The sequence below is a fragment of the Pristis pectinata genome, chromosome 25 (assembly GCF_009764475.1).
Source record: "Pristis pectinata isolate sPriPec2 chromosome 25, sPriPec2.1.pri, whole genome shotgun sequence".
In the NCBI taxonomy this organism is placed as follows: Eukaryota; Metazoa; Chordata; class Chondrichthyes; order Rhinopristiformes; family Pristidae; genus Pristis; species Pristis pectinata.
In genome coordinates, this window is record NC_067429.1 from 27,133,211 (window position 1) to 27,155,488 (window position 22,278).

General features: G+C 39.4%; 1 protein-coding gene across 1 annotated transcript in view; it reads right to left on the bottom strand.

Moving 5' to 3' along the window:
• The window catches only part of LOC127583146 (26S proteasome non-ATPase regulatory subunit 11-like), a 62,386-nt gene extending 47,992 nt beyond the window's left edge, over window positions 1-14,394 (bottom strand). The window contains 1 exon segment of the mRNA XM_052038942.1: window positions 14,272-14,394. Coding sequence (XP_051894902.1) covers window positions 14,272-14,362 — 91 coding nt within the window. The 5' untranslated portion in view covers window positions 14,363-14,394.
• Window positions 14,395-22,278: the final 7,884 nt, after the last annotated feature.

A 22,278-nucleotide genomic window follows, 5' to 3' on the forward strand; every position in this document is an offset into this window, starting at 1 on the left:
ACCACTGTATGAAAGTGTTGTATTCAGCAAATGTGACATTCATTGATATTAGATTTAGCTTGTCTAGATATGAAGTACCAAATTCTAGATAAAGTATGTATCCCAGATACGAATTTCACATATATAACTCATGATGTCGCAAAACTTTTATTTATGCATAAACAGTATATTCAACCATTATTCAGGCAAATCACAAGTGGGCTGACATAATAAATATTGAGGGTATTATGGTTAAAGCAAGTGGAAAGAAATATCTGTTAGTCCTTTACCTATTTTGTTCATGAATAAAAGTGTTTACAGAAAAAAGCAGGTGAATGGAACAATCTGTAGTATTAGAAATCTTGGGAGATTGACAAATAGTGTAATATTTTGGAATTAATCAGCATGAGAGTTTCACAAGAATTCTTTGAACCAGATTTCATTCATAACTCAAAACCAAATAAAAACTAAGCTACTGCAGATATACAAAAGTGCTTAAGATATGTTATACGGAAAGCCTGAAAAATTAAGATATTTCTTGAGATTCTCACTCAAAATTCCAACATTAGCTTTCTTTGGTGTTAAACGATGTGTTGTTCTAAAAGCCAATAAATATAGAAATCAAGAAATGGTCATAAATTAATGACATCACACCTTTTCCCTTCTTCATGGGAGTCTTAACTTGCAAGTACACAGTCTAAAAAAACTATACAATAACACTATCAGGCAACATTCAAAATATAGGCCCTAGTTTGATCCCTAGGCCACAAAGGAATTATCCAATCCACTGCAAATGAGCATTGTCTATGACACAGCATCTTAATGGCTAAGTGGATAAATGGACCAAAATGGTGGTAACTGAGCAAAAAGACCTCATGTTCAACACCCAATGTCAAGATTTACCTTATTTGAGCCTGAATACTTGTTGAGTCTTACAAGTCACCTCAAAAATGCTGGCAGAAAAAAACCCACTGAATTTTACTTTTAAATGCTGTGTCAGACATGCATGAAAAGTTTGTCATAGAAAACTTGAGCATAATTTAAACCAGACAATCCTTAAGAAAAGTCTCCAACTCGAGGTTCATCTGGGTTACCTACCCATGGAAAGCACATCCTTGCAAGGGTCAGTGCTTTCAGGAATATAGCAGGAAAATGTAATGATCATCTTCCAGTAATTCATTCTCTCTCCCTACTGGAATGCTTAAGTGATGATTTTTGATGATATTTCAGGAGGCTGATTTAGAAAAGTGAAAGAGGCCCAAGCCTTTCAATACTAGTAGTTACCATCAGAACCGAAACACACACAGATAAAAGATCTAAATAAGTGCATTTTCATTTCTGAAAGAAATTCTAATTGCTGCATTACATTTCAATTCAGGCTAACATCCATACATTTACAAATAAATTTCAGAATATGTTTGGGTCAGGAATGATGGCTTAAAAAGCAGATTTAATTACTTTACCTATCTAGTTATGTGTAAACATTTAAACAAGCCAAAAAATCCCATTAAAATCTCCAAACGTATTCTCAAATCAATATACTAGAACTAGCAACTGTTCTTTCTTACAATAACCTGGCATAGTCATAAATGACCAAATCCTTGTCCCATCCTTCATCACAATACTGATTGGCTGTTAACACATACATCAACTTCTTACATTTACGTAATAAATTTAACATAGTAAAAACATCCTCTGGTGCTGAGCATCCCAGAATTTAACACCAAGCTACCTGAAGAGATAACAGGATAGGTGACTAAATGTTGTTTAAAGGAGGTAGGTTTTAAGAGGCATCTTAAAACAAAGAAATGGCAAAATAGTGGTTGAGAGAAAATCTTCCATTTGTCAGGATAATAATTACCTAAAGGCACAAACTTCAGTGGTGGAACAATGAAAACTGGTATGCACAGTAAATCTGAGTGCAAACATTTTAGAGAGAATGGTTTGAGACCAGAATCAGAATCTTTTTTAAAAATTCAGGTGCTATCTAACCGGGGCTGAACAGCAACACAGAAAGGATGAACTAAAAGGGACAAGATGCAAGTTGGAATCTGGCAGCAGAACCTTAGGGTCATAGAAGAAATGGCCTGCAAGATTGTTGATACATTGGCTTTAATTTTCCCAACTACCCTAGAACAAGAGATGGTTCCATTAGATTGGAAAATAGCAAATGTGACTTCTTTAGTCCCAAAACAGAGGGAGGCAAAGTAGGAAACTACAAACCAGTTAGCTTAACATCTTGTCATTGGGAAAAAAACATAATGTTATTAAAGATGTTAGAGTGTGGCACTCAGAAAAATTCAAGATAATCAGGCAAAACTAATGGTTTTGTGAAAGGGAAATTATGTTTGACTAATTTATTGGAGTTCTTTGAAGTAACATGTACTGCAGACAAAGGGGAACTGATGGATATACTACTCTTAGATTTCCAAAAGGCATTCAAATAAGGAGCCTCAAAAATTACCGCAGCAAGTAAGTGCTCATGAAGTTGGAGACAACATATTGGTGTGGATAAAAGATTGGCTGGCTAACAGGAAACAAGCAAAAATAAATGAGTCTTTTTCTGGTTGCTAACAAAGAACAAGCAGTACGTCACAGGGATGAGTAGCCTTAACATTTTACAATTTAAATAAATAATTTGGATAAAGTTATTGAAGGTGTGTAGTGAACCCGAGGTGATTAGGGAACTAAAGGTAAAGGAACCACTGGGAACAAGTGATCACAATATGATTGAGTTTAGTTTCAAGTTTGAGAAGGAGAAGCTGATAACTGGTGTATCGATATTTCAGTGGAATAAGGGAAATTACAAAGGTATGAGAGATGAGTTGGCCCAAATTGATTGGAGGAGTAAGTTAGCTGGAGGGACGGCAGAGGAAAAATGGAAGAAATTTCTACAGGAAATAAGGACAATGCAGGACAGATATATTCCAAGAAAAAAGAAGGTTTTGAATGGAAAAAAGGCACAGATGTGGATAACGAGGGAGGTGAAGGATAAAATAAAAGCAAAAGGGGCGGCGTACAAAGTAGCAAAAATTAGTGGGAAAACAGAAGATTGGAACGATTTTTAAAATCTGCAGAGAGAAACTAAGAAGGTCATTAGGAAAGCAAAGATGAGTTACGAAAGGAAGCTGGCGGACAACATTCGGAAGGATTCTAAGAGTTTTTTTAAATACATAATGAATAAAAGAGAGACACGGGTTGACATAGGACCAATTGATAACGGTGCAGGAGGTATTATAATGGATGATAGTGAGATGGCAAGGGAATTGAATGAATATTTTGCATCGGTCTTCACCGTGGAGGACATAAGCAATGTGCCCATTAGTCAGGAGTCTCACGAATTGGAGCTGAGTTCAATTGAGATTAATAGGGAGAAGGTGCTTGGAAAACTAAAGGGGCTTAAGGCTGATAAGTCTCCCGGACCGGATGAGGTGCATCCCCGGGTTCTGAAGGAGGTGGCTGTGGAGATAGCGGAGGCGTTGGCGATTATTTTTCAGGAATCGATAGATTCTGGCATGGTTCCGGAGGACTGGAGGGTAGCGAATGTAGTTCCGTTATATAAGAAAGGTGGGAGGCAGCACAAAGGCAATTACAGACCTATTAGTCTGACGTCAGTGGTGGGAAAATTATTGGAGTCTATCCTCAAGGAGGAGGTTACCGAATACCTAGAGGCGCAAGGCAAGATAGGACCTAGTCAACATGGTTTTGTGAAGGGGGAGGTCCTGTCTGACCAACCTATTGGAGTTTTTTGAAGAAATCACAGGTAGGGTGGATAAGGGAGAGGCGGTAGATGTTGTGTATTTAGACTTTCAAAAGGCCTTTGATAAGGTGCCTCACAAGAGACTGATTAATAAGATGAGAGGTCATGGAATTATGGGCAGGGTAGCAAAATGGGTGGAGAATTGGCTGGTTGGCAGGAAGCAAAGGGTGGAAATAAAAGGATCTCGTTCTGGTTGGTTACCGGTTACTAGTGGTGTGCCGCAAGGGTCGGTGTTGGGGCCTCTCCTTTTTACCTTGTACATCAATGATTTGGATGATGGAATAAATGGTTGTGTGGCTAAGTTTGCGGATGACACCAAGATAAGTGGAGGAGTAGGGAGCATAGAGGAAATAGAAAGAATGCAGAGGGACCTAGACAGTTTAGGAGAATGGGCAAGAAAATGGCAGATGAGATTCAATGTTGAGAAATGTGCAGTTGTACACTTTGGAAGTAGAAATAAGCGGGTAGATTATTATCTAGAAGGAGAGAAGATTGATAGTGCGGTAGTACAAAGGGACTTGGGGGTACTTATACAAGATACCTTAAAAGTTAACCACCAGGTTGGATCGGTGGTTAAGAAAGCGAATGCTATGTTGGCATTCATCTCGAGAGGTATAGTGTATAAAAGTAAGGAAGTGTTGATGAGGCTCTACGGGGCGCTAGTGAGGCCTCATTTGGAATACTGTGCGCAGTTTTGGGCCCCGCATCTTAGGAAGGATGTGCTGACGTTGGAGAGGGTTCAGAGGAGATTTACGAGAATGATTCCAGGAATGAAAGGGCTTAAGTATGATGAGCGTTTGTCGGCTCTTGGACTGTACTCGCTGGAGTACAGAAGGATGAGAGGGGACCTCGTAGCGACATTTAAAATGTTGACAGGTAAGGATAGAGTAGATGTGGCTAGGCTGTTTCCCTTGGTGGGCGTGTCCAGGACCAGAGGGCACAATCTTAGAATTAGAGGGTACAGTTTCAAGACAGAGATGAGGAGAAGTTTCTTTACCCAGAGGGTGGTGAAATTGTGGAACTCCTTGCCACGCACAGCAGTGGAGGCCAGATCAGTGGGGGTGTTCAAGGAGGAGATAGACAGATATCTAAATAGTCAGGGTATCAAGGGATATGGGGATAAGGCTGGCAAATGGGATTAGAATAGTTTTTTTTTTCTCTCTCTTTTTTTCCCACCCCATTTCTTTTTCCCTTTTCCTTGGAGCAGACTCGATGGGCCGAATGGCCTGCTTCTGCTCCCTTATCTTGTGATCTTGTGATATGGTTATGAAATTTAACGATGACCCAAAGTAGGAAAGCAGGTTGCAAAGAGGACTTTTTAAGGAGGCTCAAAAGGGATATCGGCAAGCTAAGTGAGTGGGCAAAAGATCTGGAAAATGTAGTATAATACGAGAAAATGCAAAATTGTCCATTTTGGCAGAAAAAATTGAAAAGGACATTATCCCAATGGCCAGAGATTGCCCATCTTCAAGACTGAATTGCAATAGGCTAACATGCAGGTAAATATAGTATGAAAGCTAACAACATTACCATCTATTGCTAGGAGAAATTAATACGAAAGTAGAGAGGTTAGGTTTGAATCAAATAGGGCATCAGTGAGACTACATCTGGAGCACCGTGTACTGTGCCCTGAGTTGGTAGTCCAGAGAAGGCTTACCATACTGATGGGCTGGATTGTCTAATGAGGAAAGGTTGGTCAGTCTAGCCTTATATCCACTAAAGTGCAAGAGAGTGAAGGCAACTTTAAATGGAACACGCAAGATGCCGATGGCTCTTGACAGAGAGAACATGGAAGAAATATTTCCTTATTTTTAAATAGTGATCCTTAATTCTCTCTTGAATTTAGGGTCACTATTTAAAAAATAATGGGGTCACCCATTTAAGACAGAGCCAAGGCAATTTACCCCTCCCTCACAGAAGGTTGCGAATTTGTGGAACTCTTGAAATGGTGGTGGAAGCAGGGTCCTTAAACGTCTTTAAGGCAGATATAGATAGATCTTTGAAGGACACATGGTTGAAAAATTACTTGGGATATCAGAATCAGAGTTATTATCACTGACATATGACGTGAAATTTGTTGTTTTACAACAGCAATACAGTACAAAGACATAAAATTTATAAATTGCAAAAATAAATAAATAGTGCAAATAAAGGAAAAATGAAGTAGTGTTCATGGACCATTCAGAAATCTGATGGCAGAGGAGAAAAAGCTGTTCCTAAATCGTTGAGTTTGGGTCTTCAGGCTCAGCCATGATGTTATTGAAAGGCCAAATAGGTTTGATGGGGCAAATGACTTACCCCTGCTCCTAGTTCATGTGCTTGAATGCTAAGATTTAAAAGTTAATTTTACAGAACAGTTACACTGAAACACTGCTACAACTAAAGTTCCTTACAAGCAATATTTAATTTACTCTGATTTCTTGCTGAATGAACTGCCTTGTCACTGTAGTGAGTTTCACTCCTTCACTTTGCAATGTAGTCAAAACCCTTCTTAGTACCAGACCAAGAACTGGTTTATTCATTAGACTTAATTTTAACATTAAACAGCATCAAAACCTTACACAAATCCATTAAAAAAAAGGTTGTTTAGATGCAGAAGTCTGAACATACAAATCTATACATATTCCCCAAGCAGAGGCTCGTATTGCAGAGCTGGAGGTAAAAGAACTAGAGATGGAACTCTTCTCACATAGTAAGTACAATAAAATTCCGATAACCTGCTATCCAACAATTTGGAAATCCAGATGGTTCAACACCTGGCTCACCTGGTGATGTTTGCCATGCTCCCCTTCAACTTCCTTGGGCTCCGGTTCCTGTGCTTCCTTTCAATTCACCGAGTTCACTAGAAAATTTACGATGTGCATCTAAAAATCTGAATTAAAAGTCTGCTGGGGTATTAACAAAAACAAAATCTGCCAGTCTGGTGCTGTCAAAGTCCTGTGCATGCCAAATTATTGGAGTTTTACTGTATGTTGAAAAGAGAAACTATTAAAGGCTTGGCATTTTTGAAAACAAAAAAATTACCTGATCCAGATAAAATGCAACATGGATACAAATTTAAACTCCGTGGTGCGAAAACAAAGATAATGGTTGACAATCACTTCAGTGACTGGGAGACTGCTTACAGAGGGTTCCCATGATACTTAAAGCTAACCCCTTAACTTTCATGAGCATATGCCCATTATTTACATTTAATAATAACCAAGCTTTTCTTTATATTTTGTAAAGTTCCATTAGGACTTACCCTAATACTCTTCAAACTGCCACTGGTATGTTGAAACAACAAAGGAGTAGAATTCAGGCATCATTTATCAGAAAAGACCAAGTTAACAGTGCACCATAGATGCCTTGAGCCAGGTAGGCATCCCACATTCCAGTTCCAGACATGCAAGTCCAGTCTCTGCATTGAGTGACTTTTCTACTTTTAGAAGTGCCAAACCTTTAATAGTCGAATAGTATGAAAATAAAAAGCCCATATACAGTTCTTGTACTGTTCTGATAAATGATCAATGATCCAAAATGTTAACTGTTTCTCTCTTCACTAACGCTCCTTGACCAGTGTATTTTCAGCACTTTGTTTCTGGCATCAACAGGAATTTTGCTTTTCGATTCCTGATCTGTACATTGAGTTAGAGACAGCAGAGTGTATTCAGATAGACAAGCAGAAAATGCACATGATATTATTATGCATTTCTTTCTTGCATTATTGTTTTAAACTCATTTTAAACTTAATACATACACAAATCATCAGCCTTAGCCAGAATGTGGAAATACCAAAAGGTAAACAGAGGAAATATTTTTTTTAAAACACTGACTACTAACTAATCTCCAACATTAACAAAAAGGCTTTCTTGCATGCATTTATACAAGACCAGTATCCAAACGTTTACATGAAAATGATCAGAAAATGACCAAAGTATTCCATGGAATTGTCAACCACTTAAGTAAATAGATAAACTTAACGGGCAGACCATCTACCCTAACACTCTCCTCTCACACTGTCCTAACTAAAATAGAAAAAAATGGAAATCATAACTTCTTCCCCCCCCCCCCCCCACCACCCTGCACATTGACCCCAATTCAAGTAAATGGGATTGCACATTTTACACCAGCCATCCCTGATGGAAACGAAGGGCAAAGTGCAGCTGGCCTCGAGCCTCAGTAAAACCAGCAAAAGGAAAGTATGATTCAGCTCAATGGTTCATGTAACCCTTCAAAAGGTCCTGATAAAGTAGCTTTACCTGAAAAAATTAGCTTGTCTGTTCATTCATTGACCAGTAAGAGAACTCAATATTTTTGCCTTGGTTTTAGATTCTGAATATTTGCTTTTTCCAAGCATCTGTTTTTTCATTAACGAACCAAACATTAAGATTCACTAAACCAACAATTCTCCTCCACAACCAAAGGCTAATTTGTTACAATCTGTAGCAAGATACCTGCTGCACTGAAATACAGCTTCACATACAGACAAAAGTGAGGCAGAAACACATGAAATGAGGTGGCAGCAGCCCACCCTTAGCCAGTACATGCCCTGGCAACCACTGACTCCGTCAGCTTTAACTTAGCAGCCAGCCCAAAACTTCAAGCTTACCACAACCATGGCCTTTACTCAGTCATAAAATCAAAATGTACAATGTGAAATATGAATCAGAGTACACACATTTGTAAACTAAACTCTGAATTGATTCAAAAATGGATTTAAAAAATAAGAAAGTAAAAATTTATTGGCTAAATATTAAAATTGGCACCTCAATATCACAACCCATTAGAATCCATCACCACCAAGACAGTTTTGAACTGGACACTAAAATTGAAAGTATGCTAATCCACTTTTCCTATACTTTTTCAGGCAAAGTCACCCTATTTTTACTGGTTCTAACCATTTTATAAGGGGAAAAATGGTAATTACTTTTGGAACTGATATTTCCCTTTTATAGTAAAGCTCCATTAATTTGGCACACCCAGGACACTGATGGTGCTAGACTATCAGATTTTCTAGACTACTGGACATTATCCCAATTGATATTCCAATATGCTTTAAATTCACATTTTAAAAAAAGTTACACAGTAGAGTAATAAATTATCCAGCAATGTGTGAAAAGGAGCACGGGAACCAGGGTTCCATCGAGTTAGATGCTGAACCATCAGGATTTCCAACTAGTTGGACAGCCTCCCAGAAGTTCATTATAACTTTTGTTCTTGTAATCCATGCTTCTTCAAATAAAGGCAGCAATACCATAAGCTTTTATAAACCACTTTCTCAACTGTTCTGCCATTTACAAGAAATTGCATACATATGCATGCAGATTCCTCTGTTCTTGTATCTCTTTTCAGTGCCCATGGACACTACCTCATTATTCATTTCTTTGCACTATTTGGTAATTTATAGTAATGTTGTCTTTGCACTGTACAGCTGCCACAAAACAACAAATTGCCTGTCATTTAAGACAATGATAATAAACCTTATTCTGATTTTAAGCACTGTGCCCTCTAGTTTATATTTCCACTTTTCATTCTTCCAGAGTATGACACTTCACCTTTCTCAGCATTAAATTTTAGCTGTCACCTATCTGCCCATTGCACCAGCCCACCTGTACCTTTTTCAAGTCTATTGTTATCCTCTCCATGGTTCACAACTCCAGCTTGAGTCATGTGCAAATTTGAAAATCACTTCCCAAATCATTAATGTATATTAAGCATAGCAAACAGCAGTCTTTATTCTGACCCCCAGGCAACTCCACTGTACACTTCCCACCCACTCCAAAGAACAAACTTTCACTACCACTCCATGTTTTCTGTTACTTTGCCAAATTTCTATCCATGCTGCTCCAGCCCCTTTTATTCCAGAGTCTTCAATCTCGAGGACAACCCTATAATATGGCATCTTGTCGAACATCCTTTTGAAGTCCATCTTCAAGAAAGTGTACACATATATGCACTTAAATTCCCATTCTTGTACCTCTTTTACAATTGTGCCTTCTAGTTTGTATTATTACATTAAGTCCATATTACCATATTTCCCTCATCAAGCTTCTCCACTGCTTCAAAGAAAACTCCATTAATTTGCCTTTAACAAATCCATGCTTGTTTTTGTTTTATATATAATCATTCCACACTTGTCCAAGTAACTGTTAATTCTGTCCACGATTGTTCCGAGAACTTTCCCCATCACCGATATTAAACCGGTCAGTCTATAATTAATGAATTTATCTCTAATATTAGTGGTAGTGCAGATTCTGAATGAAAAATAATTATGGGGACAGGATTAATCTAAACTTGAAGATGCAAAGATTAATCAAAGACAGTCAGCATGGCTTGGCTTAAGGGAAATCCTGCCTGACCCATTCAAATTAATTTTGAAGCTGTATCGAAATGCATCATTGAGGACGATGTGGTTGATGTAGTCTAAATGGACATTAGTAAAGCCTTTGACAAAGTCACACTCTGGAAAACAATCCGAAAGGTTAAAGCTCATGCGATCCATGCAAGCTGGCAAATTGGATCCAAAACTGGCTTGGTCATAGGAGGCAGAGATTGATGGTGGACAGATGTTTTGCAATGAGAAGTCTGAAACCAAGATGCAGCACAGGTATCAGTGCTGGGTCCCCTACTATATGTTATATATACTGACAATCTGGATATGAATGCAGAGGTACAAATACAGTAAAATTCCAATAATCTGCTATCCAACCATTTGGAAATGCCCATGGTTCGATACCTGGCTCATCAGATGCCAATTCCTGTGCTCTCTTTACCACAATGGGGCTCTAGTTCCCACTCCCCTTGAAACTCACCTGGTAATATTTTTGACACTTCCTTGAAGTATACTGGGTTCACTAGAAAATTTATTCTGTGTAACACCTTAAAAAAGTGAATCGAACATGCCAGGAGTATTAATATGAATAATATCTAATAGTCCAGAAAATCTGCTAGTCTCGTAGCACCAAATTCCTTGGTGTTCTGGTTTAGCAGAGTTTTACTGTAGTAAGTTCACAGATGACTTGAAAATTGGTGGTGTTGTCGATACTGAGGAGAGACTTAGACTTAATGATGATATTGACCAGTTGATAAGAGGGGCAGAGCAATGGCAGGCAGAATCTAATCCAGATATGAACAAGATATGCCCCAAGGGAGAATTAATAAGGGTAGGACACACAAAACGAATGGTAGGTTGCCAGGGTATTGAAAAACAGAGGGACCTTGGTGTATAAATTCAAGGATCCCTGGAGGTGGCAGCACAGGTGATGAAGGAATACAGGACACTTACCTTCATCAGCCAAAGGTAAGCATAGCAGCAAGGGGGTTATGGTATCAGCTCATAAAACGTTGGTTAGACCACAGTGCCGAGTACTGCACACAACTCTGGTTACCATACTAAAGGATGGACATACTTGCACTGGAAAGAACACAGAAGATTCACCATGATGTTGGTAGAGACAGAGTACATCAATTATGAAGAGAGACCATACAGGCTGGGTTTGTTTCCTTAGATCAGAGGAATCTGAGTGGGGAGGGGGGGAACTTGATAGAGGTATACAAAATTCTGAAGGTCACAGAAAGCGGCAATGACAGGAAATTTTTCTCCAGTGGAGAGGTACCTAGAACTAGAGGGCATAGGTTTAATTTAAGAGTTACGAAGATCAACATCATCATTTTGAATGGTGGGGCCTGTTCCTATTTTCTTAGGAGTGTTCTTTTATCTGGAGGGGATTTGAGCAGCATTCCCCCAGCCACTCAGAGGGTGGTTGAAATCCAGAACACATTGCCCAAGTGTATGGTGAAGACAGAGACACAACAACTGAATATCTAGACAAGTACTTGTATTGCAAAGAAATAGAAAGCTACAGAAACCAAGTGCTTTAAGTAGGATTAATATAGATGACTACTTGATGGTTAGCATGGACATGGTGGACCAAAGGGCCTGTTTCCATGTAGCGTGACTGACTTTTTGCTTTGTGAACAAAAGTTTAACAATTTTCCAGTCCTTAGGAACCACCTGAATCTATAAATGTCAAATATTATGGCCAGAACCTCTGCTATTTTACTTCCCTCAACCTACAATGCATTCCATCTGGACCAGGTGACCTATTCACCATCAGTGCTGCCAGACTTGGCATCTCCTCTATCAATTTTTGGTCATTCAGAATCTTGATTAAATCTTCCTCCATTGAGACTCCAGTTATGAAAGTTAATTGAAAACACATTTCACTTGTCATTATAGTCTACCAATTAGAATATAGGGTTTGGATTTGTGATAATTAATGTGCATAAACGAACTAAGAAGCTGCCATTACAAAACAACTTTACCCTACGAGTTCTTGCAAGTTGGTTTTACTGTATCAGGAAGACAATGCTGGTAAAAACTAACATAGTCAACAAATATTACACACAAAATGCTTTCCAAGCCCTGTACAATGGACTGTCGTTTCAAACTACATGCTGGAGAATTGACTGTTTCAGTGATGACAAGAACCACCATGTGTCATTGGTGTCTGAACATGCCTTGATTAAATTGCCTTAAACCAAACTTTGAGAACACCCTGCATTATTGATTTTAAAAAAATCCCACAGGTGCTATTACAATAGAGCAATGCAAAAACAAGAGTCATAAAAGTGCACTTTAAAGCACAGCAAAGACAAGTTAGTTTTCAAATACCAAGACAAATACGAGGGGCTAAAATGTTTAACTAATATCAGAGGTTCACCTGATTGATTTGTGATAAAAGTCTACACATAATATCTCAGTAACAAACAGGTCACCAACAAGATAAAGTCCTATAGAGTTAGATAACATATAAATATCTTAGGGATAACTTTGTTCAGTTTTGTGCCATTTTCTGCCCTAATAGCCAACCTATCTTAGAAGTAAATTAAAGCTTCATTCTGAACCTCTACAATAGATCAGAACACTTTCTGACATAACTCCAAATAATTTACACCAATTATTTTTGTGACAATAAAAGTGTCCCATTCCAAAAGGTATTATATATTTCTGGTGGAATAGGATACTTCCATAATTCATGAATCACTCACTTACACAAGAACTTAAGGACCGTTTATTCCACTACTTACACCACACAATTGTGTAAGTAGACCTCCCAGATGATGGAATGAAAAGCAATGAAGTTTCAAAACATAGGTAGATCAAAATTGTGACAATTTGCTGTGATCCCCAAGGTAAGTTATCATGCTACACAAAATTATAAGTAGTTGTTATTAAGGTCATTTCATCAATTTCCACATGCACTGGGTGAAGACTGTAATTCAATTCCTGTTTAAGTTAATTGTGCCATAGGACAATTGCAGTCAACATTTCTGACTCAGTAAATTTTAAGCCCCATTCTAACCTCCATAATATATGACAGAAAAATAATTATGTTTAATAACAGATTCTTCCTCAACAAATCAACTATCCAAAACACACAGAACATTTCTGATGAAGTGCCAAACTTCAATCATTCATTTTTCACTTTCTTTCAAATGCTTCCTGGCACAATGGGCCTCTCCTGTGTAATACATGTTTCACTCTGAAGGTACTATGTTTCTGATTGATGGGAAAACCAGATACTGATCCCTTCTGCATTCTCAAAGACAATGTGTATTCACTCCTCCATACATAAAATCTTTTACATGTTATCACTTAATTTCCTGCAACATAGTTGACCCCATCTTAAGCAAACTGCATTTGGTATTTCGTCATTTTTTTTGCAGGCTCTAAAATATCAAGGCTGTACTTCAGTCACATAATTATCACATTCCATACTGTAAAGTTATTACAGATCAGGAAATTCTACTGCCTGGATATTAGCTGATTTACGTCAGTTAAGAGTATTCAGTTACTGGAGAGTTACACTTCGATCCCCACAATGTTTTTTTTCCCATATCCCTTCCAAATTAATTTTCTCATTGCCCTCCCCCCCCCCCCCCCTTACTGATCAGAGATGACATGTCTGTCCATCCTTACTATGACTCAGTATATTATCAATCCAGTTTCTTGGCAACTGGTCTCCCATATTCTTTGACTACTTTTCTCCACTTCTAAGCATTGCACTTTGGTTATTAATCTGCTTTCCCCTTGACCTAAAAGAGAATCTGGGGGACAATTTCTCATTGTAGATGACCATCCCTGCCAGCTGCCTATCAGCCTGTGTTGTGTTATTTTGAAGTTAGAGCAGTAGTAACAGGAGGATCATGTGGGAAACCTGGTTGAATTGCGAGCCATGCTCTGGGCTGCCGAGCAGTTTCACCCCTCTCCCTGTCAGACTTTCCAATCAGTCGGCTGCCGCTCCTGAACTCCCGGTCACGCCGCTCTGCATTTCACTCGGCGAGCCGCTGGTGTGTGCCGGCTCGGTGTAGCTGCCAGCCCCGGGAGCCGGGCAGTCAGAGAATGACTGTGTGTGCCGACTAGGCCCAGCCCGCACTCACAGTGAGTCAGCAGCGTTAGCCGCGCGGCCCGGCGCCTCCCGCCTCCCCTCACGGCAGCTCTCCCCCGCACCCCTCCGCTGACCACGGCCGCCGCCGCCATCACTCACCGATACTGTGCAGGATGTCTATAGACGCGTTCCGGTCGGTGCTGACTAAGGACTGAGCGCGTTGAAACTCCACTAATGCCGCCGCCGCCATCTTTTCCCTCACCGACAATCACATCAACTCCCTCCCCTCCACCGCGCAACCTAACCTCCTAATCCCGCTCTGAATAACGTCATCTGACGGACAGCCGCATAGCCCATCAACGTTCTTGTTGTTGACGTCATTTTACGCTTGTGCCCAATGAACGGCTTCTAGGGGCGGGCCTAAGTACCATTAAGTTTGGATGCACACGAGGCGGAGCGAGTGACGACATGTTTTCCGAGCATGCGCAGGTGTTGTTTGTTGCATTATGGGCAATGTAGTTTTTCTCTCCCCCAGCTCAGAGAGGGGCATCTAGATGGGGAAAAGTAAGACAGAAATGGGGCTTACTATTTATGTGTCTTTGGTAAAGACACAGAGTAAAAGATCTTCCATCTTACACAAATCGTCCTTCCATTGTACTTTGAAGAGTCCAGTATAAATTTGCAATGAGTAAAGGAATAGTTGAAATGATATTTTTAACTCTTTGAAGGTTTTAAGTAGAACCAAAAGAAATATTTTCTTTTGTCACTGGTATTTTGGAACTAACACCACAGGAATTTACTGGAATTTCCTGGATGCAGCTCTGTTCAGCACTGTAAGGAAAGCATTATGCCATCAAAATGTTTCTGAATTTTTACACTGGCTTTGAACGCTTTTGTATTTAAAGATATCGCAAACAAAGTAGCACCTCAGTCTGTGGACCCTTGACTGAAACAGTCATTGACATGTGGCACAACAACCATAGAGACATCTATACCAGAAGGGCACCTCTAGTTCAATGTGATCACATTTCATATGACCAAATCAGGATCTGTAAGTCTGTAAAATATCACACAATGCAATATAATTTCTTGGTCTCTGCTATTATAACCCTGATGCTTCCTGCATCCTTCACAATTTGTCTGTTATGAGGGTGAACTGTCACTGCAGTAGTTGGAGGCAGAAAAGGAAGAAGGAGGAGGAAGAGGAAGAAGAACAAGAGAGGAGACACCATTCCAGTTCAAAGAGGCAGAACAAACCTTATCACTGCTTGGACTTGGAATGATAAGTTACATTCACACCACACAAGTGCCAAGGGATGATCTCCAACCAAAATTCCCATCATTTCCCTCTGACAATCAACACAGATGCACTTCAACGATACATGCTTAGCCCACGGCTCTACTCTCATGACTGTGTGGCTAAGTACAGCTCAAACAGCATCTATAAGTTCGCCAATGACACCACTGTTGTTGGCAGAATCTCAGATGGTGATGAGGAGGCCTACAGGAGTGAGATAGGTTGGCTGGTTGAGTGGTGTCGCAACAATAACCTTGCACTCAACATCAGAAAGACCAAGGAACTGATTGTGGACTTCAGGCAGGGTTAGTCGGGAGAACACACACCAGTATTCATTGAGCAGTGGAAAGGGTAAGCAGCTTCAAGTTCCTGGGTGTCAACATCTCAGAGGGCCCAACACGTTGCAGTCAACATCTTGGGCCCAACACATTACAGTCATGAAGAAGTCACGCCAGCAGCTCTACTTCATTAGGAGTTTGAGAAGATTTGGTGTGTCACCAAAGAATCTTACAAACTTCTGTAGATGTACAGTGGAAAGCGTTCTGACTGGTTGCATCACTGCCTGGTATGGAGGCTCCAATGTAGAGGATCAAAGGAGGCTGCAGAGGGTTATAGACTCAGACAGCTCCATCACAGGCACAACCCTCCCCACCGTCGAGGACGTTTTCAAGAGGTGGTGCCTCAAGAAGGTAGCATCCATCATTAAGGACCCTCACCATCCGGGACATGCCCTCTTCACATTACTACCATCAGGAAGGAGGTACAGGAGCCTGAAGACCCACACTCAATGTTTCAGGAACAGCTTCTTCCCCTCCACCATCTGATTTCTGAACAGTCCATGAACACGACTTCATTATTCCTCTTTTGCACTATTTATTTATTTTCGTAACTTACAGTAATTTTTATGTCTTTATGTCACGGAAAAGAGGTTACATGGACCCGGAGGGCATCTGCTTTAGAAGGCCTTTATTGTAGCATGATATCATGGAGAGTTCAGACTCCTAAAAGTGGAGTTCTGAAACTCTGCTCAGCAAAGGATTACACTCATTTTTATAGTTAAAATATACGTGATAACAAAAAAATTCACACAAATACAAAAGTTTCACAGCATGTTCTAGGCGATAACCCGAAGCAACTATCAGTTTATAAGTTACTCTGCCTGCAGCGTTAGGATAGATTATGAAACAATGATTCCAGAGAAAGACAAGTTCCCATGTCCTTCCTTGAGAACAAGCAAGCAAGCAAGCTAGATAAGGTGAGTTAGTTGGCAGTTAACCAAGGACAGACAGCTGTCAGTAGAAATGGTTTTGACCCTTTTTAATGCTTTAAATTTTCTTCAACTCTACCACTGCAGCAAAACATATGTCAGTGACATATGTCAGTGATAATAAACCTGATTCTGATTCCTTGGGATGGGCATCAGCAGTAACTGACCTGGAACAGACACTTAATTACTGTGGTAGTGCACTTTGGAGGCTATGCATTCTGGAGTGAAAGGCTCAGCTGCTAACCTTGCAAAGCTTTACAAGTTGCCGACAGTTACAAGGCAAAAATCTGGAATAAAAAGCAATTTTCAGTGATTGCCTTGAAGAATGCAGCTCCAGCCACAATAAGGAAGCTCTTTGATATTTTGTTCAGGCTTTCATGCTTTCATCACTAGACTGCCTAATTAGAGTCCTCTTTGGCAGAAATTTTGTGAGATCTCACCATACAAAAAAGCTGGCACGGTGAGCTACCATGGCCCCACTCATTTCTGGTGACTCAATATATGAAGATTCACCTCTAGACTGCCTTCTGTTCCCAGAGTGCTAGTATCTGAACTGGTGAATACAATTGTCTGATGGGTCTGTGTTCCCTTCCTATCTCTTCTGGTTCTGCAAACAAAACCTGGGCATTTGGATGATTTGGAGTATATGGTCCAAGAAAACCATAAGGGTATGGTCATCGTGGAGCGACTGGGCATGTAAAGAGGATCCTGCAGGAGATGTGAAAAGAAGCATTATGTGTGAGCAGAATGTCATCTACAGTAATCTCTGCACTATCGCTGCCCTGGACTTTGTGGCATCATCTCATTAATGACCAGTTCTCACACCTTCATACCACTAAGCCTTTGCTGCTGCTGGTTTGTTGTTGCTGGAGGCAGTTAAATACTACCTTCCCCTGTAAGAGAACCAGGTAAAAGTAGTAATGTGTGTGTTACAATGGACTGGATTATCCAGCCCACATCCTTAACTGCTTAATCTAAACAGTGTTTTGATGTGTACCTCGGTAGAGGAAAGAAATGTTTCGCCCAGAGGGTGCTGGTGGTCTGAAACTCACTGCCTGAAGGTGGTAGAGGCAGAAAACCTCATCATATTTAAATAGTACTTGGATATGTGTTTGAGGACCCCCGACCTGCAGGGCCATGGACCCAGTTCTGGACAGTAGGATTAAACTGGCTAATTCTTTATTGACTATATAGATGCATTGGACTGAATGGTTCCCTTTGTGACGTTCATTTTCCATGATCCTACATTTTCTATGATTTCTGCCATCAAGCCTCCAAGTATATAATTCCGCAGTCACCATGCTGAGCTCACTCCCAGCCTCTGCACTGGCTGACAACCTCTGCTCCTGGGAATCCTGGGGTGCTGACAAGTCACTGCACCTGCACTGCTGAATGACCAAAGGCTTCTTGCTTAGTGTAACCTTAAGAATCAATGGAGTCTCTAGAGCACGGTGTTAACTTACATCCAGGCACTCACAGAATCAGAATCAGATTTATTATCACAGATGACATGAAATTCATTGTTTCATAGCAGCAGTACAGTGCAAAGACATAAAATTACCATAAATTGCAAAAATAAATATATAGTAGGGGAAGAAAGGAATAATGAAGCAGTGTTCATGGATTCATGGACCATTCATAAATCTGATGGTGGAGGGAAGCAGCTGTTTCTGAATCGTTGGGTGTGGGTTTTCAGGCTCCTGTACCTTCTCCCCAATGATAGTAACAAGTAAAAGACATGTTGAACAAATAATGTTTTGTAGTCACATTATTCACGGTGTACAGTAGCCATGTTATTAGTACTCTAAAATCAGCAGGCCATGAGTGTTGTTCCTTACTTTTCCAGCTGTGGTACATATTTGGTCTGGTCACTGTCACTTTGAACCTCAAACTCTTAAGCCACCCACTACTGAATCATCTCCACTAGAGAAGGATCCCATTAACCCAGACCCTTGGATCTCTCAAACTATAATGTCTGCAGAACAAGTTATGAGAAAAAAGATGGAAACATTGGCTGGGATGTAACCTATGACAGAATACTTATAGATTATGAGAAGCAAACTGATCATCACATCTAATCATGGATGAAAGTCTCTGTCAGTGTCACATAAGAGATCAAAGTGGTCAAGGTGAGTACTGCTCATGGCAAGCTCTGAGAAAGACCAAATGACAAGAGAAGCCTAATCATGGATTAGGGTTTCTTCCCCCTTTAGTTCTGCATCCAATTTTCTAATCTGTGGGATGTAATTACAGATATAATTACCATTATTTTATTTATTTTTCTCTATCTGTGCACCAAACATGAAATAATACTAAACTGTTTTACACCCATTCATAAAATTGTACAGTTTGCCATTTTAAATGAGATTTTCAACAGGAACTATCAAGCTGTTAATGGTCATGCCTCAGCCAATGTTCCCCTCTTTCTTTCTTAAGTTGTTTTGCTGACATCATAGTTTGAGGTACCAAGAATCCGGGTCAACCTGATCTTGTTTTAGTGGAGTAGTAGGCTGCTGAAGGAGTGAAGTTTCAAGATGAAATGCCAAGATGTCAGTTCACCCATCACTTTTGGTAACTATGATTGGATTACAAATCTGCTGTCATGTGGGATCAACTCAGAATTGATCATCCATGACTACAGCACTGTGCTGAGCACAACAATGTATCTCGGAATTTGTAACAGCACATGAGACCGTTATCTTCAATACTGCTAGCCTTACAGATAGTGCTATTTAGCACAACATGTGGGATCTATTTATATTTATTTGAAAAGAACATGATGTCCAGAAACATTTGATAATTTAACCTATTGTAGAAAACCTGCTCCTTATTCACCATGTCACTGACGGGGCCATTCAGCCCATTGGATCCATGCCAACATCCAACAGAACAATCCCACCAGCCCCACTCCCCTTATTTGCCCTCCAGTCCCTCAGCTTACTCACTCTCACATGCCCGTCAATCCCCTTTGATTCTTTTGCCACATACCCACACCCACCGATTATCAGCACTTGTGGGAGAAAGCTGAAACATCTGGGGGAAATCCACACAGAGAACGTGCAAACTCCACATAGACAGCACTCAAGGTCAGGATTAAAACCGGGCCCCTCGGTCAGTGAGGCAGCAGTAGTAACTGCTGAGCCACCATACCTCCTTTGGCTTTGTTTTTTTTTGTATGGATCACACAGTTTGAGGAACTCCCTGTCCAAATAACTGAAGGGCAGAGGCAACAGGCAACTACTCAAAGGAAAATGATGGTCCCCTTTACAGAAATATTTTTAATTGGAAAATGGAAACAGGGAATACTGGTTAGAAATAAAGAAAGGTTGAAAGATTAGAGACATTTGATTATAATTGATCGGACATTGCCACAGTTTGTGCAGGAAAAATGTATACAGTTGTTGAATATTCTTAGATGTGAGAGGTTTCTAACATCATAGCAGTAAATATTCAGAAGTATTGATTGGATGTGAAATGTTTTGAGTTTTTGAAATTGCTATAATGCAAGTTATTTCTTTCTTTACTTTCATTTTGTTATGGACATTCAGGAACTCTAGTTTGAAATTATATAGTCCTCTCTAAAAAACTAGGATCAGAAGATCAGTTCCAAGGTCCCTGGGATAAAGCATCTATATCACCAGAGATGTTAAAATACCCAATTTAATACTCTTCTCAATTTTCATTCATTTCTTATAGCCTCCACCTATGCAATGAGCAAAAATGGAAGGCACAAGCAAGCATCATGTACAAATCACATGTACAAACAATTGTGCCCAAGCAAACTGATGCAAAAGAATTATCAGAAATATTAACTTTTAAAAAGAAAACAAAGTTCTCAGGAGAATGCCTGAATATTTTTCCAAATGTGTCAAATATAATCTCTTCATTTAGTTACCCAAGAAGCATCTTAACTTTTTTCTATATTTTTCTAAGTCATACTCCAAAAATTACTTTCTTGCACCATTATTCTAATTGGTTTCTTAGTAGGAATGATTAAACAGCTCATGTAGTTCCAGTCACATCCCAAACGATTTTACAGCCACAAGTATGGTCACAATTGTGACACAAGCAAACATTGATGAAATTTTCACACAGCTAATTCCCATAAATTTGATAATTATCTGTTAATCTATTTTAGCTGAGGGAAGAAGTTTACACTCTTCATTACACAAAAACAGATAGGCAGGTGATAAAAGTTATTTTAATTTGACTATGTTTTGACTTCTAGAATCACAGCAATCTGATAAAATAAATGTTATACATTTGAGATGAAGAAACACATAGAAGTTGAGGACCAGTTTTATTGTTCTGTGCACCAAGACAGCTGTGACATTAGATGTGATATTCCACAGCCAACTGAAAACAATTAATAGCCTGGTAATGATGCAACATATTGCTGAAGTATAAGAAGAATCGATACCAATAAAAATACTACAGCATTGTCCAACTAAAACTAATTCTAATATCAAGAATGAGAACACAGGAAATGTTAATTGCAAGACTGCAATACAAGGTAACGTAATAAATTATGGGCTGTATTTTCCCTTATTTTGGGTTAGCATAAGTGGATAATGTTGGTTTATGTTCATTTCTAGCTGTTCATGAAAATTAATGAATGGATGAAATGATATCCTCTGCACATTTAAAATCACAAGTTAGGAGAGCCTTCCACACATTTAATCTGTATCAACTCATTATAATGCACCTTTTATAAACAAAAAATACCAAGGGGCAATTTGAAGAAAAACAATATCAGACCTATTTGGTTTGCAAAGCATTATATCTCTTTTTTGATTATTTTTAATCACAGGTGAGAATACCATTTATATTTGCTATGCACCAAAAGGTGGTGTACTTGATTTAAAAGGTTTTGGAACAAGCTACTATATAAACGAGATTTTATTTTCTTTGCATTATATTACATTCTCAGTCACTTTTCCAGCAAAAGCTGCACAGTGCATCATTGCAGATTGAGCTGAGGTAGAATTATCAACTCATTTCTTAGTCCTTTGATCCTTCTGTGTTCTATGAGAATGAACTGTAAAGAAAGAAGAAAGAACTTTACAATGAACTAAAAATACCTATAGCTTTTTACGTCTGCAGGATATCCTAAGCACTTCACATTGAATTAAATGTCTTGATGTAGTCACTACTATTATGTAGTCAAATATAACTGCCAGTTTGTACATACTATAATTTCATTCACTACAATGAGATACTAACCAATTAATTAGATATTTTGGTGTAGCTGAGGGATGATTTGGTTAGCCAGCAAAAATAGTGTCAATGGATCTTTCACCCAAGCACGGAGAAAAGGATCTAGTTTAATATTTCATCAAAACAATTGTCATTCTAACAGTGCCTAAATAAAGTGGTCAAGATCTGGATGGGAATATAATGATGTAGAACATAAAACATAGAACATAGAACAGTACAGCACAGGAACAGGCCCTACAGCTCATGATGTCTGTGCCGACCATGATGCCTGCATGTGGTCTATATCCCTCGATTCCCTGCCTGTTCATGTGCTCGTCTAAATGTCTCTTAAATATTGCTGTCGTATCTGCTTCCACCACCTCCCTTGACAGCATGTTCCAGGCAC